At 35.0% G+C, this 20331-nt stretch overlaps 11 protein-coding genes across 11 annotated transcripts; 6 read left to right on the top strand and 5 right to left on the bottom strand.

The window, feature by feature from the left end:
* Nucleotides 1-34: 34 nt before the first annotated feature.
* SAM37 (SAM complex subunit SAM37) lies at nucleotides 35-1006 on the bottom strand (the record flags this gene model as incomplete). Its single annotated transcript, XM_041552582.1, has 1 exon — nucleotides 35-1006. One exon carries the CDS (start codon nucleotides 1004-1006, stop codon nucleotides 35-37), a length of 972 nt encoding a protein of 323 aa, XP_041408516.1.
* Nucleotides 1007-1358: 352 nt separating this feature from the next.
* Nucleotides 1359-3323, top strand: RNA14 (cleavage polyadenylation factor subunit RNA14; the record flags this gene model as incomplete). Its single annotated transcript, XM_041552581.1, has 1 exon — nucleotides 1359-3323. The coding sequence occupies one exon, from the start codon at nucleotides 1359-1361 to the stop codon at nucleotides 3321-3323; it is 1965 nt and encodes a 654-aa protein (XP_041408515.1).
* A 250-nt stretch (nucleotides 3324-3573) lies between these two features.
* ARG7 (glutamate N-acetyltransferase) lies at nucleotides 3574-4899 on the bottom strand (the record flags this gene model as incomplete). Its single annotated transcript, XM_041552580.1, has 1 exon — nucleotides 3574-4899. The coding sequence occupies one exon, from the start codon at nucleotides 4897-4899 to the stop codon at nucleotides 3574-3576; it is 1326 nt and encodes a 441-aa protein (XP_041408514.1).
* An 888-nt stretch (nucleotides 4900-5787) lies between these two features.
* Nucleotides 5788-6486, top strand: RIM9 (Rim9p; the record flags this gene model as incomplete). The annotated part of the gene is made up of 1 exon (XM_041552579.1): nucleotides 5788-6486. One exon carries the CDS (start codon nucleotides 5788-5790, stop codon nucleotides 6484-6486), a length of 699 nt encoding a protein of 232 aa, XP_041408513.1.
* Nucleotides 6487-6699: 213 nt separating this feature from the next.
* Nucleotides 6700-8208, top strand: AEP1 (Aep1p; the record flags this gene model as incomplete). Its single annotated transcript, XM_041552578.1, has 1 exon — nucleotides 6700-8208. The coding sequence occupies one exon, from the start codon at nucleotides 6700-6702 to the stop codon at nucleotides 8206-8208; it is 1509 nt and encodes a 502-aa protein (XP_041408512.1).
* A 277-nt stretch (nucleotides 8209-8485) lies between these two features.
* On the top strand, nucleotides 8486-9886 carry KAR5 (Kar5p; the record flags this gene model as incomplete). The annotated part of the gene is made up of 1 exon (XM_041552577.1): nucleotides 8486-9886. The coding sequence occupies one exon, from the start codon at nucleotides 8486-8488 to the stop codon at nucleotides 9884-9886; it is 1401 nt and encodes a 466-aa protein (XP_041408511.1).
* A 107-nt stretch (nucleotides 9887-9993) lies between these two features.
* Nucleotides 9994-11445, bottom strand: KABA2_11S00528 (uncharacterized protein; the record flags this gene model as incomplete). The annotated part of the gene is made up of 1 exon (XM_041552576.1): nucleotides 9994-11445. One exon carries the CDS (start codon nucleotides 11443-11445, stop codon nucleotides 9994-9996), a length of 1452 nt encoding a protein of 483 aa, XP_041408510.1.
* Nucleotides 11446-12354: 909 nt separating this feature from the next.
* On the top strand, nucleotides 12355-15063 carry SOV1 (Sov1p; the record flags this gene model as incomplete). Its single annotated transcript, XM_041552575.1, has 1 exon — nucleotides 12355-15063. The coding sequence occupies one exon, from the start codon at nucleotides 12355-12357 to the stop codon at nucleotides 15061-15063; it is 2709 nt and encodes a 902-aa protein (XP_041408509.1).
* A 36-nt stretch (nucleotides 15064-15099) lies between these two features.
* On the bottom strand, nucleotides 15100-16359 carry UBX4 (Ubx4p; the record flags this gene model as incomplete). Its single annotated transcript, XM_041552574.1, has 1 exon — nucleotides 15100-16359. One exon carries the CDS (start codon nucleotides 16357-16359, stop codon nucleotides 15100-15102), a length of 1260 nt encoding a protein of 419 aa, XP_041408508.1.
* Nucleotides 16360-17278: 919 nt separating this feature from the next.
* Nucleotides 17279-18559, top strand: AVO2 (Avo2p; the record flags this gene model as incomplete). Its single annotated transcript, XM_041552573.1, has 1 exon — nucleotides 17279-18559. One exon carries the CDS (start codon nucleotides 17279-17281, stop codon nucleotides 18557-18559), a length of 1281 nt encoding a protein of 426 aa, XP_041408507.1.
* A 103-nt stretch (nucleotides 18560-18662) lies between these two features.
* Nucleotides 18663-20045, bottom strand: GPA1 (guanine nucleotide-binding protein subunit alpha; the record flags this gene model as incomplete). The annotated part of the gene is made up of 1 exon (XM_041552572.1): nucleotides 18663-20045. One exon carries the CDS (start codon nucleotides 20043-20045, stop codon nucleotides 18663-18665), a length of 1383 nt encoding a protein of 460 aa, XP_041408506.1.
* Between the last annotated feature and the right edge of the window lie 286 nt (nucleotides 20046-20331).

The following is a 20331-nucleotide window of genomic DNA, read 5'->3' as shown; positions in this document are numbered from 1 at the left end:
AAATAATTTGCTATATACAATGAATATTCTTATTTTATATTAAATACGATGTACATTTATGATACAGTGACATTACAACATTCCCTTGCTCTTTGAAAATCGGATCTCTCTCTTTCAATACATTACATCTCTTACTTAGTTTGCCAATGATCTCCAGGACTTGTGTCACTTGCTCTTCAGTTAAATCCTCAGTCAACCTGTCGAGAACTTTGGAACCCTCAGGAAGATTTATTTGAATATATATATTTGCCCACAACAAGATATCGGCAGCCACGTAGTGTGTGTGCCCACGAGGTAATGACTCGTACCTTATAGTGTACCATTCCTTCAGGACATCTGTTATCTTGTTCAAATATTGTAAATTATGTTTTATCTCATACAATTCGTTTTTGTTTCGTACCAAACTCTTGGCTTTCAATTTAAAGGTCTTGGATTGGGCCATGTTGGCAACATCTAGCACATTTGTGTCTTCATTATCAGAAACATAATCAGGATCCTCTTCCACCAATGCATACTCCAAATTCAGTTGTTTATCACACTGAGATCGAATCGCCGCTCTATAACCTATAGGAACATTATACCACATTGGGAAGTATAACAGCTTTGAAAATTGTTTCCTTGTGAAACCAACATAATTAGATTTATTCAAATACAATTGATATAAAGTCAATGGACATATATCATGCATCACATATTCCAACAGAGCATTCTCATACAGTTGTTCATTATGCTCATCGTCAGTTATCATCAACCGTTGGAAATAACGAATAATGCTATCAAACCCTGCAATTTTCAAGTCGTTCATACCCTCATCACTTACAATCAACAGTGGTAAATGACCCGTCGGGGACAGATCTGTATTGTTAGAAAAAACAATCTCCTTATCATCATCATCATTGGTAAAATAACCTAGTTCTGGATCGTTCAGAATCCAATACAATGCCACACTCTCCGGAGATATAAAACTGGGTTCACCGTTGACCCCCCACAAATGGAAAACTTTCATCACTATCAAAACTCCAATGGATTCAAACCTATCACCTTGCTTCCTTGCGACAATAACCTATCAACAGAACTGAAAGTTCCCTTTTAATAATTGTATCAAAGTTGGAATATTCTGTTCAGTTCGTTCGTTATTGCTCACCCGGCCGGTCTTACAAATTTCAAAAATTTTCCACTGACTGAACTGAAAATATGAAAATGGGGGAGAGCAACTGATATATTACAGGAAGGAACTATTCTACATTCAATAAAGGGTACCCATTGAAGGCTGTATTACCTGGTCATACAGAGCTCTAGTTTACCAGTAACATCAGGGATTAATTTTTGTTTTGTTTTGAATTGTTTGCATCCCCATTATGTCGAATTTATCAACTCCTGAAACAACGACCGAACCCATTGCCACCCCAACAGTAATTGCTGATGATATCGTCAGTGTTCTAAATAAAAAGTTGGAGGAAGACCCTACCGATATACTGTCTGCACTAGAACTGATCAAACATTATGAAAGCAAAGACGATTTTGAACAAATTAAGCTGTCGTTTGAAAAATTACATTCACGGTTCCCCTTTTATGCACCATTGTGGTCTATTCATTTAAAGGAAGATTTACAAAGAGATGAATTCGAAACTGTAGAGAAATTGTTAGCCCAATGTCTTTCTGGAGAAACAGAAAATAATGACCTTTCATTATGGATGACATATTTAGACTATGTTCGTAGAAAGAATAACTTGATTACAGGTGGTCAGGAAGCTCGTGCTATTGTAGTCAAGGCCTTTGATTTAGTGTTAGAAAAATGTGCCATCTTTGAACCCAATTCATCACAATTTTGGAATGATTATGTACTCTTTTTGGAACAATGGAAACCTGTAAACAAATGGGAAGAACAACAGAAAATCGATATGATTAGAACATTGTACAAACGTATGCTTTGTGTTCCGTTCAACTCATTAGAACAAATGTGGAATAAATATACTCAATGGGAACAGACAGTGAACTCCTTAACCGCTAGGAAATTCATCGGAGAGTTGTCTGGGGACTACATGAAGGCTCGTTCCTTGTACCAAGAATGGTCTAACGTTACCAAGGGTTTACGCAGAGTTGCTCCAATCAATTTACGTTCTGTCAACAAGAAAAATCTTCCACACACATCAGAGAATGAAGAGTTTCCTGATCAGATAGACATTTGGAAAAAATGGATAGAATGGGAGAAAGAAAATAAGTTGGTGTTACCGGAGGAGACTGCAAAGATGAGAGTCAGTTATGCTTACAAGCAAAGTATCATATATATGCTATTCAGCCCCGAAATATGGTATAATTATGCAATTTCATTTGATGAAAATGATTCTTCGTGGCGTCAACAGACTCTATCACATGGTCTAAAGGCTAACCCGACATCTCCAACATTATGCATAAAACTATCAGAAATATATGGTATGGAAAACGAAGTAGAGATGATTAAGAGTTGCTTTGAAGGTACGATCAAATCAATTCAGAGACAATACAAGAAAAGTGTCGCTGATGACAACTCAGAAAGCGCACAATCCCTTAAGGAGAGACTTGGTTACATCTATTGTGTATATATGAATACAGTTAAAAAAATATCAGGTCTTTCTGCTGCTAGATCTATCTTCGGTAAATGTAGGAAATTGAAGGACAGTATCACTCATCAAATATATATTGAAAACGCATACATGGAGTATTACAACCAAAACGATGGCTACAAGACTGCATTAAAAGTATTAGAATTGGGATTAAAATATTTTCAAACAGATGGTCAATATATCAACAAATATATCGACTTCTTGCTATTATTTAATAAGGATTCACAGATTAAGACATTGTTCGAGAGTTCTATTGATAAGATAGACGATAAGATACAAACGCGTCTGATTTTCAAGAAGATGATAGAATATGAGACCAAGTATGGGAATATATCAACAGTTTATACATTAGAAAAGAGATACAAGGAGAAGTTTCCAGATGAAATGTTGATTGAGACATTTTCAGATAGATACATGATCCAAAAAGTTAACCAAATCAAAAAATTGGAGTTACCTTATCTATATAATGAAACCGAAGAAGCTGCATTTACTTTTGGAACCGATAGAAACTTGAAGAGAACTCGTGAAGATTTTGGTAATGGCTCCAATAAAAGATTTCATGGAAATATGAAAACCGAAATCCCTGAACCTATCGTTAATTTATTGAAAATATTACCAAAACGTCAATATTTCAAGAATGCCATTCTTGATCCTTCAAATCTGGTTGATTATTTGATTAACCAAATCGAAATTCCTAACGATACAAACGTTAATGAATAAACCACAACAAACTTTTTTAATAGCATAATAGATTCCTCTTTGTGAAATACACATTTAGTTGAATCAGTTGTAACTGTATAATTATATAAACGTTCTATTAAACGCATATAATACACCAACCCTAGTAACATCTAAATATAATTATGCACAATATCCTAATAAAAATAAAAATCAATAATATTTTTCTGTATATAGAAATATATAAACATATTTGCGACTACTTAAGATGCCTTAAACATTCGAAAAGTGATCAGGAACGGTAGTCACCGTTGATAGTAACATACTCATGAGATAAATCACAAGTCCAGAATTGAGCTTCTTCGTTACCAGTACCTAGATCAACTAGGACTTCCAAGTCATTCAAAGCTAGGATCTCAGATGCTCTTGCCTCATCGACATCCAAGTTTGGAACACCATTAACAACAAGCTTCAATTCACGTGGCTGGGAATCATCAGTGGTGACAAAGCTGACATTGATCTTGTTAACATCTAAAGATTTTAGATCATTCAACTTAGCGTAACCAATAGCACATAGAATTCTCCCCCAGTTAGCATCTTGACCGTACAAGGCTGTCTTCACTAACATGGAGTTTGAAATAGATTCTGCAATAATTTTGGCATCATCGAACTTCAATGCGTTTTGAACGTTGACAGTAACGAATTTAGTAGAACCTTCACCGTCACGGACGACTAATTGTGCCAATCTTTGTGCAAATTCAGTAACTTGTTGTTGAACCTGTTGATATTCTGGAGATGATTCATTGATGACTGGAGTGTCGATGGCACCATTAGCAATCATACAGATAGTGTCGTTAGTACTCATATCACCATCAACAGAAATACAGTTGAAGGAACGACTAGTAGCAAATCTTAACATTTTTTGTAAAGTAGCACTTTCAATTGGCAAATCGGTCAAGACAAAACCTAGCAGAGTAGCCATATTTGGACAAATCATACCTGCACCTTTAGCAATACCGGTCAAAGTATATTCTTTACCATTTGGTAAGGTGAACTTAGAGGAGACTAATTTAGGGAAAGTATCAGTGGTATTGATAGACTTAGCTAGACCTAACCAAGAGCTAAAATCAGTACCAAACTTATTCTTTTTAAAGATATCATTGATCCCACCTTGGATCTTATCCAATTTCAATCTTTGACCAATGACACCTGTAGACATCACCAATGTCGCATTATCCTTACCAATATTCTGGTTAACCATTTCTAACATGGCTTGACCGTCAGCCAGACCTACATCACCAGTGACAGAATTTGCACAGCCTGAGTTAACGACAATTGCATCAACACCTTTACCGTGACTGGCCTCTAGCACGCCACGAGATAGAAGCACAGGAGCAGCTTTGAACTTGTTTGTGGTGAACACAGCAGCTGCAGAAGAAGGACGTGACTTATTAGTATTTAAAATGACACCCAGGTCCAATACACCGTTCTTCTTAACACCAGAAGCAGTGGAAGCAACTTTGAACTCCTTTGGAAAGACACCTTTGGTCGGAACATATAGGGCGTACTTGTCAACAGCCTTTGCGGCACGTTGTAACATAGCAGGAGAAAATCTCATTGTAAGGATATTTTCTTGAAATGTATCTGGATGGTTGTATATATATACAAATAGACGTAATTTATAGCGATGCAATGATTTTATACTAGCTTCGCTATAACCTGTCTGTCTCTTTTGTATAAAAGTTGGCCAGGTCGATGACTTCGATAAGTGAAAAATTTCAGAGATCCATAAACCACGCGGAAATGACTCAGCATCTCACAGTGAAGATGACGACACAGGCAGACGAAAGAACAATAAGAGTGACAAGACTATGGAATCAAGAATCGAGAGTGTCGAGTAGTGGTAATGAATTATTTTCCAACTACTAGGTCGCTGTTTAGGTTACTATGTACTCTCTGAAGAAACCTGATACACTTCTGATTGAAGGATTGTTAACCTTTCAAAATCAGACTCTCATTCCCAAGACATCATCCAGGTTTTTGTCCTCTGTATAGTGAACTGTTACACTGAATCTACTATTCAAGAACCTTTATATGGTAGTCACACATATTCTATAAAGTTGGCCTTACTGTGTCAAATGTTTGTTATCCTAGAGGACCGGAACAATATCGTTGAGGCCCTCATATATACCACAGTTAAATAAAATCAACAATAGCCTGAGTGGATCAGTCAACAGCTAACATAATGTAGTTCGGCTCTATATCAATATGTAGGATCATCTGGTAGTTGTTCTTGTTTACGTATAGTGGGTTCACTTTAAGTGATCGCGCACAGCAAAAGTGAAGCTTTTGAAATTGAAACTATTTCAGCCATAGAGCATCGCTAACCATCAACTAGAAAACAAAGCCTCTAAATGAACCATTAAACCATTATATCTAACGTCTTCGACACTCACATACATAACCTATACCTTAAGACCCCCGTAATTGCTTATGTATATATGATATGCGATCTATTTTAAGTACTGAACAGGTGTTACTGATCCTCTCATTGGGAGTTGCTGTGTCTCATGTCTTTCCAGTGATCTCCACTCCAGTGACGCATATCACAATCGCAAGTTTCATGGACTTCACTTATGGTGTTTGGGGTTGGTGTTATACCAGACAACTGCCCGCTAAGCTAGTCCTATGTACCAAGAGACATATTGGTTACAGGTACTTAAACACACATGTCTACGGTGATATCCTTCTCCTACCTTCTGAATCCAAGTACTCTATCTCTAGGCTGCTGGTAGTCCATATAATTGCGTTGTTCAACAGTATAGTATTGGCAGCGATGATTGCACTGATTGCAGGAACTACATATGGCAATTCCTCGCAGTTTGTGCTAGCCGCAGCACTGGTTTCGTTGCCTTTGTTTATATTCTCTCTGTTTTCCTTCTTAGTGGATATTCTATTGTTTGCTACCCATTTAGATTGGCCTGGTTGGTTAATGCTAATGGATACAGTCGTGATGGCATTTGTCTGTTCATTGTTATGGTCCTTAAGAAGAACAGTGTCAATGAGAAACTACGAGACTTTACATGCATCTCAAAGATACCCGATGCAACAGTACCCACTACCCCAGATGGATCAATACCTGCTACCAAGGGATACTGATCCCCTTGATGAACCAGTTTCAAGTTATAAGACTGACAACCACTAAGAGAATGGTTTGAGGTTCCAACTACATCACTATGGACGATGTGGGGATGTCTCTTTCCTCAGGAAGCGGAATTTTTGGCATACAAAAATCATATTGATAGAAAGTGAGAGATGGACGATTTTTAAGGATGATTTTTGAAGACAACTACCACCTCTATCGAGACTCCGTAAAGAGGTACTGTTAGGTTTTGCGTATAATTTCTAGCAGTGGGTGATGATTAGAGGTACTCAGGTTGGCAAACTAAGTGTTTATGCTGATTGGAAGATTCCGACTAATCTGGTTAAACTTAAACTGAACGGCCAAAATATTATTCGATCGAGGCCCAGTGAAATACTTCATCCTTTTTATAAGATTGGCCCATTAGAACAATTACTTTTGAATTATGCATACGCGAATGCTTCATTACTTGGAGGGAAGGCGAATTTTGCCATACTCGATAAGGATTCTCAAAAGTTTATCCCTAAACAACTGATCATGAGAAGTACTCCGGATTTACCGGAATGGGTACATACCTATAGTTTCCATGTTTGCAATAATGTGTTTAAGGATATTTCTTCCATGATTACGATCAGTAGAAATGATATTAAAAACCAGATCAGGGACAGTTATATCACCAAAGAAACGTCTGCAAATATTGAAACCATAGAAACCTTAATGACAAAAAACACCAAAATGCCAAAACCTTTCGACCCATTGAATCTTGTTTCATTGATCGATGGTGTTGTAATGACGACAGATGGTGTATACCCCGAAGATATTTACACATTTGTGATACAGAAACATTGTAACCATTTGAATAATATTGTCTTGTCAATCAACGCCATAATGTTACATATAGAGACTATGAAACTAGACCAATTTTCTGTTCTTGAAAAACTGGTTAGTCAATTGATATATATTATGAGACCTCAGATAGAACTTTTCCCTGAACATGAATTCAAAGAGGCCCTTACCAAATTAGGTGATTTGATTCAACGGATGAAAATGAAATTCACAAATCAGATGTTTAAAGGTAGTACACATTTTCAATTACTAGATTTGCACACTCGTATGAAAAACGTGATGACAGCCCATGAATATCTTAAGAAGTTGATAGTAGTCAATAATATGTTACCCGAGGAACAACTACTTTCGGAATACATTACTATGTTGACGGAATGCTTCCATGGAGATAATATAAGTAAGATGGGATATATTTCTGACCTCAGTAGCGTTATCGAATCCCAAATGACTTCGGAAATGTTGCATTTTACATTACCTCTGTGTGTCGATTTTAGCGAAATTCAAAGATTGTTACAGATAATAATACAAAAGAAAGAGACACACAACCTCATAAATAAGGTTTCGCTTACTGCTATCCTGAAACAGGTCGAAATCAGTGGTGACAACGATCTAACAAGAGGTATTAACATTACCAAAGTGTACAATTCCTTACTTGAGCATAAAATGTTATCGAAGCAATACATATCTATATTTGTTGAACATTTCGCAAGATGTGGTAATTTCAACATGATAGCAAACCTGATCGATTCCAAAAATTTCTCATTAGTTGATACCCCAGAATTATCAGAAAAGATTATCATTAACATTAAACAAGACAGAGATGAAGATATACCTATGTATGCCAAGAAAGGTAATCTATTTTTGTCCCAATATATATTACCTGTGGTTGATAAAATCGAATTATCTGAAGAATTGAAAAAAACTTTAATAGATATTTAATATGACACTTGTATTCTTGAACAGCCCAACTCATATATATTCCAAATACATGTACATACCATCAAACATTATAACATATAGTTATATACTATATGCATAACAATATTTTAGTCATTATTTTTTGTCTTATTAAATAATCAGTATCGCATTGGTTCTTGAGAATATTTCTGAAACATTTCTGAAACAATACTAACTACAGAGAAAACATATAAATAAGCTCTATTTTTATAGAAATATTAAGAATTAAATAAAATAATTACATCAGTAACCATGACTAATGTATATGCTCTCCCTTACATGCCTGTCACTTTTATCATTGAAGATAACACCAGTGACTAGTTTAACATCTTCGGAAATCGACAACCATCAAAGAATCGATGTTATTACAACTGAATACCTTCAAAGAAATTTTCCGTTTTTAACAAAAACATGTAGCAAAGAGGCAGTTTCTAAGTTTATCCCTTTATGTATTCAAGCCAATGAAATTAATTCCATTGAAGAAAGAATCAAAGTTGAGACCGCCATCAAGTTATCAGTATGTGAGTTTGAAAATTCAGGACTTCATGATTGGATCCCAAAAGGTTGCTTTTATGGTCAGCCACAAGAAATTGTAGAATGTATGACTGGACTAGAAGTTGGGGGTCAGTGGTGGACTACATATAGCGGTTACTATCAAAATTTAAACGAAATTTGTTATCAATACTCTTTACCCTTTGAACAAGAAAGGTTGCTAGGTATGTTTCTTAATGTAACAGATATGGTTAATGATATTAATATATTTTGGTCTAATGAATTCGGAAAGATGACATATAAGAGTGATTTAACAATTAACAAACATGTTGAAGATATATCTAATTTTTTTATTGTATTATTTAACGATTTGAGGGATCAGGACAGACAATTTAAGGAAGAACTTTTAACGTCAAATGAAATTGTTATAAAAAATGTCAATAAAATGCACGAAGTACTAAGAGATGATGTCAGTAGTTTCAATAATGTTGTGAATACATCACTAGAAGAGGTAAACCATTTAATTAAAGGAGTTGTTACCCAAATACATAAAACTAATATTAGCAAAGATATTTCTCAACTCAATGAGTTGAAAGACAACGCAATTGATTTGGTACTTGACCAAAACCAATTCTTTGAGAATTCATTTGAAATGTTTCGTTTTCAATTAAGTTCTTTGTTAAATGATGTTGTTATGGGTTTTACAAATACTCAAGTGGATACATTAAAATCGATACAACAACGCCAAACGATTATAGATAACACACTTAATGACGAATTGGCTACAACCCTGAGAAAATTCGAAGAAACAACAATCAATGAGTGGGTAAAATTTACTGAAACAATCGAGGACGATTTGATTTTATTGAATATTCAATTTATGGATAATATTGATGAAATAGATCAAAGACTGAACATTACAATCAATTCTATTGATAAAATGGAAGGAAAACTGAATTACCTAACAAATTATCTTTCGAATATTACTAATGTACTTTCTATAATAATAAACCTTATTAAGCATGGTTGGTTTGTTTTAGTAATCTTTATACTATCCAAAGTGGCCCGGCTACTACCCACTTCACTAGTACCACAGTGGATAATTATGTCCCTTAAAATAGTCTTCATGATATATTTCGGGAAGTTCATAGGTCAACACTCTCTATAACAAAGGAAAATTATTCATAATAATATTATTAGCAAAACTAAGTAAATAATAACGATAGAGAATAATAACGATAACTAACCTGCTAGTAAAGTGTATATAAATTGTTTCTATTTCGGTCTCAATATTTTTAATTGAAACCCTGAGTTTAATGATAATGGTAAATGCGATGTCTTTGAATGTGTAGTAGTGGTTTCGGTGTCACTTGTAATGTTACTTCCCAATGAGGAAGTCGATGATGATATGCTTGTCTTATAACTATGAGTTGATGACATTATTGATGATGGTGACATTAACGTTGCTGTATTGAAAAGCGATTGTGGTTGTAATTTCGATTCAAGTGATATATTCGATTGAACAATGTCTTGTAATTTCATCTTTAAATCTACACTCTCTTGTTGTAACACAAATTCTTGTTCCGATTGAGATTGTAGTAAATGGTTCAAAGAGTTATTGTTTTCTCGTAACATGTTTGAATATTGTTGTTCTATAATTTCTATCCTGTTAAAAATTTTATTTTGTTCTGTAACGATTGATAAATCATCCATGAGTTTGTTATAAGTTATCGATTTATCCAAATATGCATTCAATATATCTGAATTTTCATTTGAATCCTGTAAGAGTTGTCTCATACTTTCAATCTGATGATGTAATTTTGCATTCGATTCCTCCGACATTTGTAATTTCATCGTCAATTTATCTGTATCCTCCATTGATAATTGCGTTTGTTCATCAATTTGTCTATAACTTTGTATCTCATCCTCCAATAAGCTCATTTGTTTCATGTATGCCTTATCCATTACCGTATAATCCTTGATTACATTATGTTCTTTCTTAGTTTGATTCAACACATTAACATCACGTAAATGTGAATTGATCCAATTTTCTTTAAATAACCCTATCCTTTGAAACAAATCCAATATCTCTGATTGGTTCACTGGCGTGATAATAGAATGTAGGAAAATATACAAATCTCCCGCTGTTTCAGACAGTATCTGACGTACTTTTTTACCCAATGAAGAATTATCCTTGGAGTGTTTGTATTTGGTTAGCGTTTCCGGATTCTTTAACAGCAAAATATTTATAAAACTAGAGACTATCTTATCCTCATTTGTATCTATATTACGAATGTGTATCGTCAGCACTTTACCATTCTCAGAACCAGGTTGGAATACCCCTATATCGTTCCATCTTTCAACGGGTAAACTTGTGGTTCCATCCAAAAGAGTTATATCTATCAATTCATCTATAGTACGGTCCTCCAGGAAACTTCCCAATTGCGGTATCAACTGTTGGAAAATGGTATCGTTAGCTAATGTCAAGTCATTATCCCCACACAACACTACAGTGGAGCTGATGCCATCAATAGCATTCTTTGTAATCGGTTCAATCAATAATTTCTGTGTTTGGTCGGCCAACTGGGTCTCCTGAAACACCTTATCGAATCGAAACACCTGGAAATCTTCATCTTGAACAGATTTAAACGTCAGAGTGTCGTCCTCTATCGCTGTAGTCTCATTAGATTCCTGATTCAGTCTAAGAAACAATTTAGCTCTATCCATCACAAAAAAACTTGCTGCTTTCGTTGTACTTCGTGGAATACTTCAAAACCTTAGCAAGGTATCCATTTTCAAATAACAGAGACTGCTCCCAAAAACCTCAAAACCGTCTTATGTAAGATATATTTATAGAATCAAAAAAGTGTCAAACGAAATCTCAAAGTTCTGATTCGTTCAACGAGTTTTGACCCCCCTGTTCTTCCCAAATTTGGTTGGTCACAACATTTTCGTAAGAGATCTCCGGGCTGTTCTCCGACGCCTTCTGAGCATTGAACGAGTTACATAAGCTACAAACTGAAAAATTATGTGATTTACGAATAGATCGGGTTTCCCCAGCCATAAAGAATATAAACAGAGAGTAAGTATTGACTTCAGAGTAAAAAATCTCGTCACATTAGGTTAACCATGTATATAAACCTGTTCAGACAGGGATAACTGAAAGTAAAAGGTTCTCATCATTGAAAATACTTCTCCCATTGCAAAAGGCAAAAAATGCATGCATGTCCTGCACCGCACAGAGAAGACTTTCTCGTGTTGCAACGCAATATACATTGGCACTCCTCACCCCCACACGGAACTAGTTGCATCTAGCTCGCTTGCTTTGTCTCTTCTCTCTCCATAAATAAAACAGGGACTAAGAAGTGACATTTTTCTTTCTTCATAAAGGCAGTTGATGCTCTATTTATATACTTCACGGCCACAGCGAGAAAATTCTCCATAAAAATTTTTAGAGCGACGCGCAGCGCTGAGCAGCGAAATTCCAAATTCCAAATTTCGATTAGGGTTTGGGGAGATGACACAACAAGGTTCGAAGTTGCAAGGGCATGGCTCAGCTACAAGAGAAAGGGGAGGCACTATAGTGGGATCTAGAGGTGGGTGTGATAGTTGAGAAGTGGAGCTAACTGTACAAACATGTTTAGAAGGTGTGCGAGTAGGTCTTTCGTGTCAGCAAGGTGGTACAGACGACCGGCTGCGATGACTGCCAGCCATATGAAGTCGCATATTCCACAACTTGCAAACAACGAATCGGAGATTCTTTTGGCTGGTAAGGATAAGAAGGAGGTCGAGAGTAACCTGAAGAAGCTGGGGTTTGAACATATGGATAATGACGAGTCCGCGGGGAAAGCTAACTTTAGTGATTCGTTATTTTTGAAATATTTGAAACATTATGGTACTGGGTTTAAATCTAGCAATAGGAATTATAACGTCTTAAACAATAGCTTTAAGAATGAACCCGCTAGTAGAAAGTTGCCTCTGCTGTTTAATTATTTTCTGAGAGAAGCTGAGTTGGAGATTCGACGTCTGAAAAATTATACCCCTGAACAAATTAACAATTTGATAGAGACTCGATCTAATGAACTCCTGGATGAATCGATGAATTCGACAGAGGCCATGGAGGAATTTATATCGAACGATCTAGCAACAGAAGATAAAACTCAGAATTATTTGATTCACACGAATTTCGTATTGCGGATATTAAACAATTTACTAATGGATCCAACTTTTAAACCATCAGAGGATGGGGTCTCGATGGATCAACTAGTGGAAGTCTTTGAATTCTCAAAGATAATCCCTATCCAGCAGAAGAGACAACAAGGGATCATGTGTTCCGGGAAACTGATCTACTCCGTAGGGAACGTCAGAATGGATCCTGTCAACGAATCCTTCTATATAAATTCACTAGTGGCATTTGGCCATTATAATGACGCTTACAAATTGTTTAAAACCAGAAAGGATACCCTGAAAGAAAAATGGTGGTATACCATTGGCCTTAATATCTTACTAGCAACTAACAATCTTCGTGGGTTTAAGCATCTGTTGAATGAGACAGACACTATGTTTCCGGAAAGTTCCCCATATTTGAGTATGAAAGTGATTAAATTTAGTATTAAGAAATTCTTGAAAATAGATAATGTGAAATCCGCTAATGAAATGACTAACAGATTTTTACAAATTGTGGAATTAAAAGGATTGAGTACAAATGATCCAAATGATCGAGATTCAAAGTTTAGAATGTTTCAGGATGAAAATGATGCTAATGAGTATTTGAATCAAATTGAAATTCCAACTCAACACGATTTCATTACTATCATTAATTATTATACATATAAGAAAAACATGCCAATGGTATCTTTACTATTTCAAAAATATTTAGAGTTACCGGACAAGGATATAAATTATCACGATTTGATCCTAAGGACAAACTTGAACCTTTTAAAGGATTTTGACTCGTTTAAAAAATTAATAATAACAGGAAGCTCATCGAACTTGACTAAAAATAATATTCAGACCTTAGAAAAAGAATTCCAAAATATTATTGCTAATTATGATACTAATGATACAGTCATCCAAAGCCTTTTATTTCACAATATCGAGGATTTATTATCCAACAGAAAATTGTCTGCTGCCATAAGAAATATTATTAATGAAAAATTGAATATTGACCCTCAGTCATCCTTGATAGATAATGATGCACAGACTCAGATACCAATAAGAGACTCTAGACAATACCATACATTGATACAGACTTTGCTTCATTCAGGTAAATACGATAAAGCAGAAGAGATCTTGTCAAATCTCGAACAATCATTCTTGGACAATAATAAGGACAATTCTACCCCTAAAGTCAGCGCACATATATATGCCATATATGTTGATCATTATAGAAATCTTGCTACTGCTAAACAGAAAAGGTTCCCCTTGACTGAGATAGATAAATTGGTTGATGATATATTGACGAGAATGAATAACTTGAAAATTCCATACAATTCCAAATTAATTGCAAGTCTCTTGAGATATTACAGAGGCCGTAAGAATTTGAAAGCATGTTATAGAATTATTAATGCAATTTTTGAAATCCCCGTTGAATCTGTACCTGAAACTGTTCAAAACAATTTTAAGGCAACTTTATTTCAAAGACGTGATATCAATGAAACATTGTATACCGAAATTTGGAAAGTTTATTACAACTATTATAGTAATGAAAGTGTTTCCAATATCCCAAACGGTAAAATTTCTGTAAAACGGATTTTGAAAAACTCATATCTGAAGAACATCAATAATGAAATTGATACCATGCCAGAATTTGACGTTGAATGGTTGTTGAAGACTATGGCCACAAGAGATAATCTGTTACCGACTGCGAGCTTGTATCAGACGATTATTGCCGTGTTTTTAAAATCGAATAACTGGTCTACAATTCCTGCCATTTTATCGATGATGGTAAATGTTCACTCTGTGGATATTGATATTAACCTGTTTAAATATATTGTAATAGGGATCAGAGATAACTATGTCAAACTTGAAACAAAAAGATTAAAATCAAGTGATCATGATATGGCTCTTACTGTAGCACATAGACGAGCTATAAAAATGTTTGAAAAGAAATGTGATGATAAGATATTCATTGGAGTAAATTCCTTTAAATCATCTGACAATTTTAATGATATTAAGGGGGAAAATGTTTTAGATACCTTATTAGTACAACTATTGACCTTAATCAAGTATCAGAATCCTTATGATGTTCATTTTGGGATGGTATTAGAACATTTTAAAACTCTAGAGATTAATAATGAACATATGGCTAACATAATTGCCCTTGTAAATAATAATAATGCATAAGACTATATATTTGTATATATTCAAAGAAAAGATTACTCATTTTTTAGAAAGCTTTAACCACTTAGGTACTTTATTTAATGTCTTTTTAACTGTAGGAACCTTTCCCGATGGTTTCTTCTGATCTTGGGATGATCTTCCAGTTTCTTTATCTGATATATCCATGGATAACACAGTAGCACCCTTCAATAGTTCTGATTTTAAAAATGGTCCCTTATTTGTGGGTTCTGATTCATACAATAGAATAGTCTTCAAACCAAATTGCATATCTTTCACTAGTTCTTTTTCTAGAGAATTTTCCACATGTTTCTGAGGGTGTGGATAATATAGTTTAAACTGTTGTTGCTCATCTATTAATGACTGTGCCACCTGTTCATATATTACATGCGTACTATCAGTTGGTAAGAAACGTATCTCCAAGTAAGTCAAATCGGGAAATTTAATTCTTACAAGACATTCCGAAACTACAATATGTGATTTATTTTTTTGTTCCATTTCTTCCCTCATCCGTTTCGTCATCAATGGACCACCTAAATTACCTGTCTTCTTCTTAAGGATTTGCTGGTACCTTCTAGCTTGTTCAATAGTCATTTCAAAATCATCCTCAGCTTCTGCCTGAGACACTTGATCTGCAATCGGGGTCGTACTTGGTACATATGCAATAGGTTGATGTTGCGGTAATGATGGTATCTCAGGTTTTAGATATTCCGCGGGTTCTACTGGTGTGACAGTAGTTTGGGCAATGACTGGCTCGGGATTTGCTTCAACATTTTCAGTTCCATTACCAGGTAAAGTGACACGAATCGATAAAGAATTTGTAATTCCAATGGACTGGAAACTATGGTTGGCTAGTTCTTCTATAGTATACATTTTAGAAAATATTTGTAAAGTTATTCTTGATGATTTTAAATATTGATCATCCCATTTCTGTAAAGTAGCCACCCCTTGAAGTATGTCTGTAATATTATCTGATATATTAACTTGTTGCATAATTGAACCATAATGTTGATTTACAATAAATCGTATCTTAATATTTGCCAGATCTAGTGATTTGTCAGTATTTACTACCTCACCCAGTTCTAACAGTTCCAAGTTTGCACCAGCGGGTAAGTTTAAGAACCTCCAAGGTAAGTCCAATGCCACGGGTGTCTTATTATGAAACAGTACAAATCTTGTCTCTTCTCTTTTAATCAATTTAAAATGTGTTACACTTTTCTCAAGGGCATCGTTCAAATGATCATTTGGAGAAACTTTCACTTTAAAATTCTTAAAATTGTGCACAATATTTACCGTCGACATGTTACAGATTGTAGGAGGATAGGGTATAATATATTTAGCGGCTATTCTGGGGTTCTTCTTTAACGTTCTTTAACTTTTAACACCATTGGATGGCTTTATTTAATCTCTATCTGTGTGCCAGTGGAAAATGTGGGCCCTTTTCTTTCAGCCTGCAAAGTGAAAAATTAAATGCCGAGGGGCCTCGGATAGCAATGTCAGCCTCTTTGCTTTGCATAAAGTGACAGTCTTCCAGTGGCTAAGAGGAAGAATATCAAGGCATTCCATATAACTGGATGCTTCTAACATGAGTGTATGGGGTAGATATCTTGAAACGCGATGTTAGGACCTGGCAGAGTCAAATTCGAGGAAAGTCTTTTCAGATATATAATTAAGTAACTTGTGCAGATGGTATTCCCCTTCTGCGTTCCTAAACTAGGGAATACACAAGGTACATACATACATATTATATATATTTATGAGTTTTCAAATGCGACTAGTCATGTTTTAATTTGGATATGAAAGATTCCTATCCAATTAAATTTAAATTTACTAATAGATATATTAGTAAATGTTTTGATACATATTGACGACCTCCACGACCACCAGCAAAACCCAAATTCAGTAGTAGATCAGATTTGAAGTGGGAACGACCATCCCGACCGTCATTCCAAGCATATTATGACCAGTGTCTGGTTCTTTATTGCCAAAAGATCTGTCCTGTTACCCTCACGCACTATGTGATTTTTATCGCCCGCAGAAATCTCATCAAATTGTGAAGAGACCCTGAAAGGATCAAAAGGGCATCAACTTAGATCAGATCAAGATGAGACTTCAAGCACTGGAATAGGAGGTTATTAACCCCATTTGTACTTTTGAAGAATCACGCAAACTATTCGACTAATAACAGTTGATTGGATTCAAACAGATAAGCAAACACAATATGCTCTGCGATCTGTCTCATCGGTTGCGGAACGCCATAATCTCTGGGAATTTGCTTACCGTAAAGAGGATCCTTCGAAGGTTTCCCGAATTGTTGACAAATGTCGATCCAGAAAATGGTTGGAGTTCACTACATTATGCGTCATACCATGGGAGGTACCTAATATGTGTCTACCTTTTGCAATTAGACCATGGCAAACGTGAATATGCCAAGACTTTCAAAGGAAATACATGTGTTCACCTATCCTTAATGAATGGTCATGAACAGACAGCTCATTTACTATTACAGCATTTCCCTAATTTTATCAACCAACGCGGAGGTAAAGGTAGAACTCCATTACATGTTGTATGTCTGAAGGATTACTATCAATGCTTGGCATTATTGATGAGTGCAGGTGCCGATCTTACTGTGGCTGACAGTAATGGTGATACAGCATTACATATTTGCATGGAGTACGGTAGTTTGCAATGTCTAAGGATCCTGTTGAAAGATGGGAATCTTATCAATGATGACATAAAGGATAGATATAATTGGAAACCTAGTGAAGTAGCCATAACTTTTGATTTCGCCAAATTATACAATAAAATAAGAAAGGATATTAAAGTCACGGAAACAACAATGAAAAAACCATTGATTCATGCATTAAAGACACCCGTGCTAGAGACCAAATCAACATTCGATGCTGGACCTTCCCCTGTCTTAACCATGAATTCACCTTACACATCAATATCCTTGAATTCTACCTTACCACCTTTGCCCACAATTGCCACAAGCAGGAAACAATCTACTACAGCATTATCGAAACAAAGTTTTACCCCATTAACAGCATTACCACGGAAATCTTTATCCAATTCTTCTTTGGTGTCTAGTGACTTAGAACCTGCTTCATCGATACATTCGGGGTCTACTGCATCTTCAAGAATTCAAGAATTGAATAACGTATTAGAACAACAAGCATCAAACGCTGCATCCACGATAAGAAATCATTCGAATTCTATTGTCTCCACACAATCCCATGTTATTAATAACAATACTATCCAGAATAATAAAAATATATTAAACAATTTAGGTGAAGAGGCTCATAAACATGGTTTGAGTTTCCTATCTATTAATACACATAAAGATACGAATGATCCGACGTCACCGACTGATCATTTGAGTCCATCGATCAGGAAAAAATCTTCTTTGCTAAGCATTCCATTCTCAAAATTAAGAAATAGTAGTATTAACAGTACATCTACGATATCAGCATCAAATAAGGGTCCCACTTCAAAGACATGAACATGAACATTCACATTCCCACCTTATATATATATAAATATTCTTTATTTGTTGTTATTTTTCCTACAACAATACATAATAATCAAAAGTTATTTTTTACATATCATATTATACCACTTTTCTTCAAATTTTGTTGAACGATCATATCAGTAACTGCGCTCAATACGAATTTCATAGATTGAGTATCTGTTGCACATGTTCTTCTGATATATATCGGTTTATTAGATTTATTCAAACTCAAAAATATTTTTTCAAAATATTTTACTCCTGCCTCAGAGTCACCAACACGACCTTGGTAATCTGGGAAGTATTTCCTTATTGGCATTCTTTTTACTTTTTCATCGAATAAATCCATCTTATTCAAAAATAAAATAAAAGGTGTATCACGGAACCATTTTGAATTCAATAACGCATCAAATAACATTATCGATTCATTCATTCTATTGACTCTTTCATCTTCAAATAGCATTTGATCATATTCACTCATTGCAAGGACAAACAGTACGGCGGTGATCCCTTGAAAACTATGAATCCATTTCTTACGTTCAGACCTTTGACCACCAGCATCCAATACTTTGAATTTAGAAGAACCTATATTAAATTCGTTTTCTGTTATACCTGTAGTCTTTATACGGCCCTTTAATATATCTTCATCTGTGCAAATATAATTTGGATCAGCAAATTTATGAACATTATCGAAATAATAAGCAGCTGAGCCCTCGAGTTGAAATTCGTTAGACCTAGTGAAACATTGTTTGATACCAGAATCATTTTTCCATAATTCTTGAATCGCAGTAGCGATATCTTCTCTTGACAACTTCTTCTCCGTAGCTGTAGCGGTTTTCTTTTCGACAAACATGTGATCGTCACCTGTATCATTTAGATTTTTCGATATTTCATTAATCGACATATTTAAAATGGGCTTATTTGAATTTATTTCAGTTAAACCATTCATATCTAGGTTATTATTATCCAAATTAGTGTCAAACCCTTTGGCTTCACCTGTACTTTGAATCCTTCTCTTTGTCTCATACCTTTCGGAATATTTCAATACATAATCGTTTAAAAAGCCTGATCCACCAGCAATACTGGCATTTATAAAATCAAGAGCCTTTGCACTTAAAAGTAATCTTTTAAATTCAAACAATTCAGGATTCTTATTAGGATCGTCACAATCTAATGGTATTCCAAGTTTTCTAGCTTGAATAATCAAAATTTTCATTGATTGAATAGCATCTGCCCAAATTACTTGTGCATATTGAAGACGTTCTTGATGATTGAACCCACCTTGATGTAGCAATTTTAATTGTTTTAAGACAGTGGATTTGCCGGATTCACCTGCACCTAACAATAATAATTTAATTTCATTTTTATCCTTTTGTTTTTCTCTTTGTAAGGATTGTTCAATAGCATCATTAGCTCGTTGACTTTGTAAGAATGGATCGTTCTCATCCTCACTGATTTGTGTACTTGCTGTGCAACCCATAATAGAGAAGTATTATTGATATTATCGATATTATACCTTGGTTATTAGGATGCTAAAAGGATAGTTTTCTGGAGACTTTAAAGCTATTGAGTCAAGTATTTGTTATAAACTTTTTGTCAAACGTAGATCCAATCACTTATAAAAGATAGAGTCACTGACATCTTGAAAAGAATGAGTTGATGAACTTCAATAGAGAGAGAAAATATTCTTGTTGTTCTCAAATCAGTTTAAAAAACCGAAATATATCAATGAAATTTCTAATCATCATCTACTGAAACGTATCTGA

This window comes from Maudiozyma barnettii, assembly GCF_903064755.1.
Source record: "Maudiozyma barnettii strain CLIB 1767 genome assembly, contig: KABA2_11, whole genome shotgun sequence".
NCBI lineage: Eukaryota > Fungi > Ascomycota > Saccharomycetes > Saccharomycetales > Saccharomycetaceae > Maudiozyma > Maudiozyma barnettii.
Note: the sequence above shows the minus strand (reverse complement) of the source record. Positions and strands in the feature narration are given on the sequence as shown.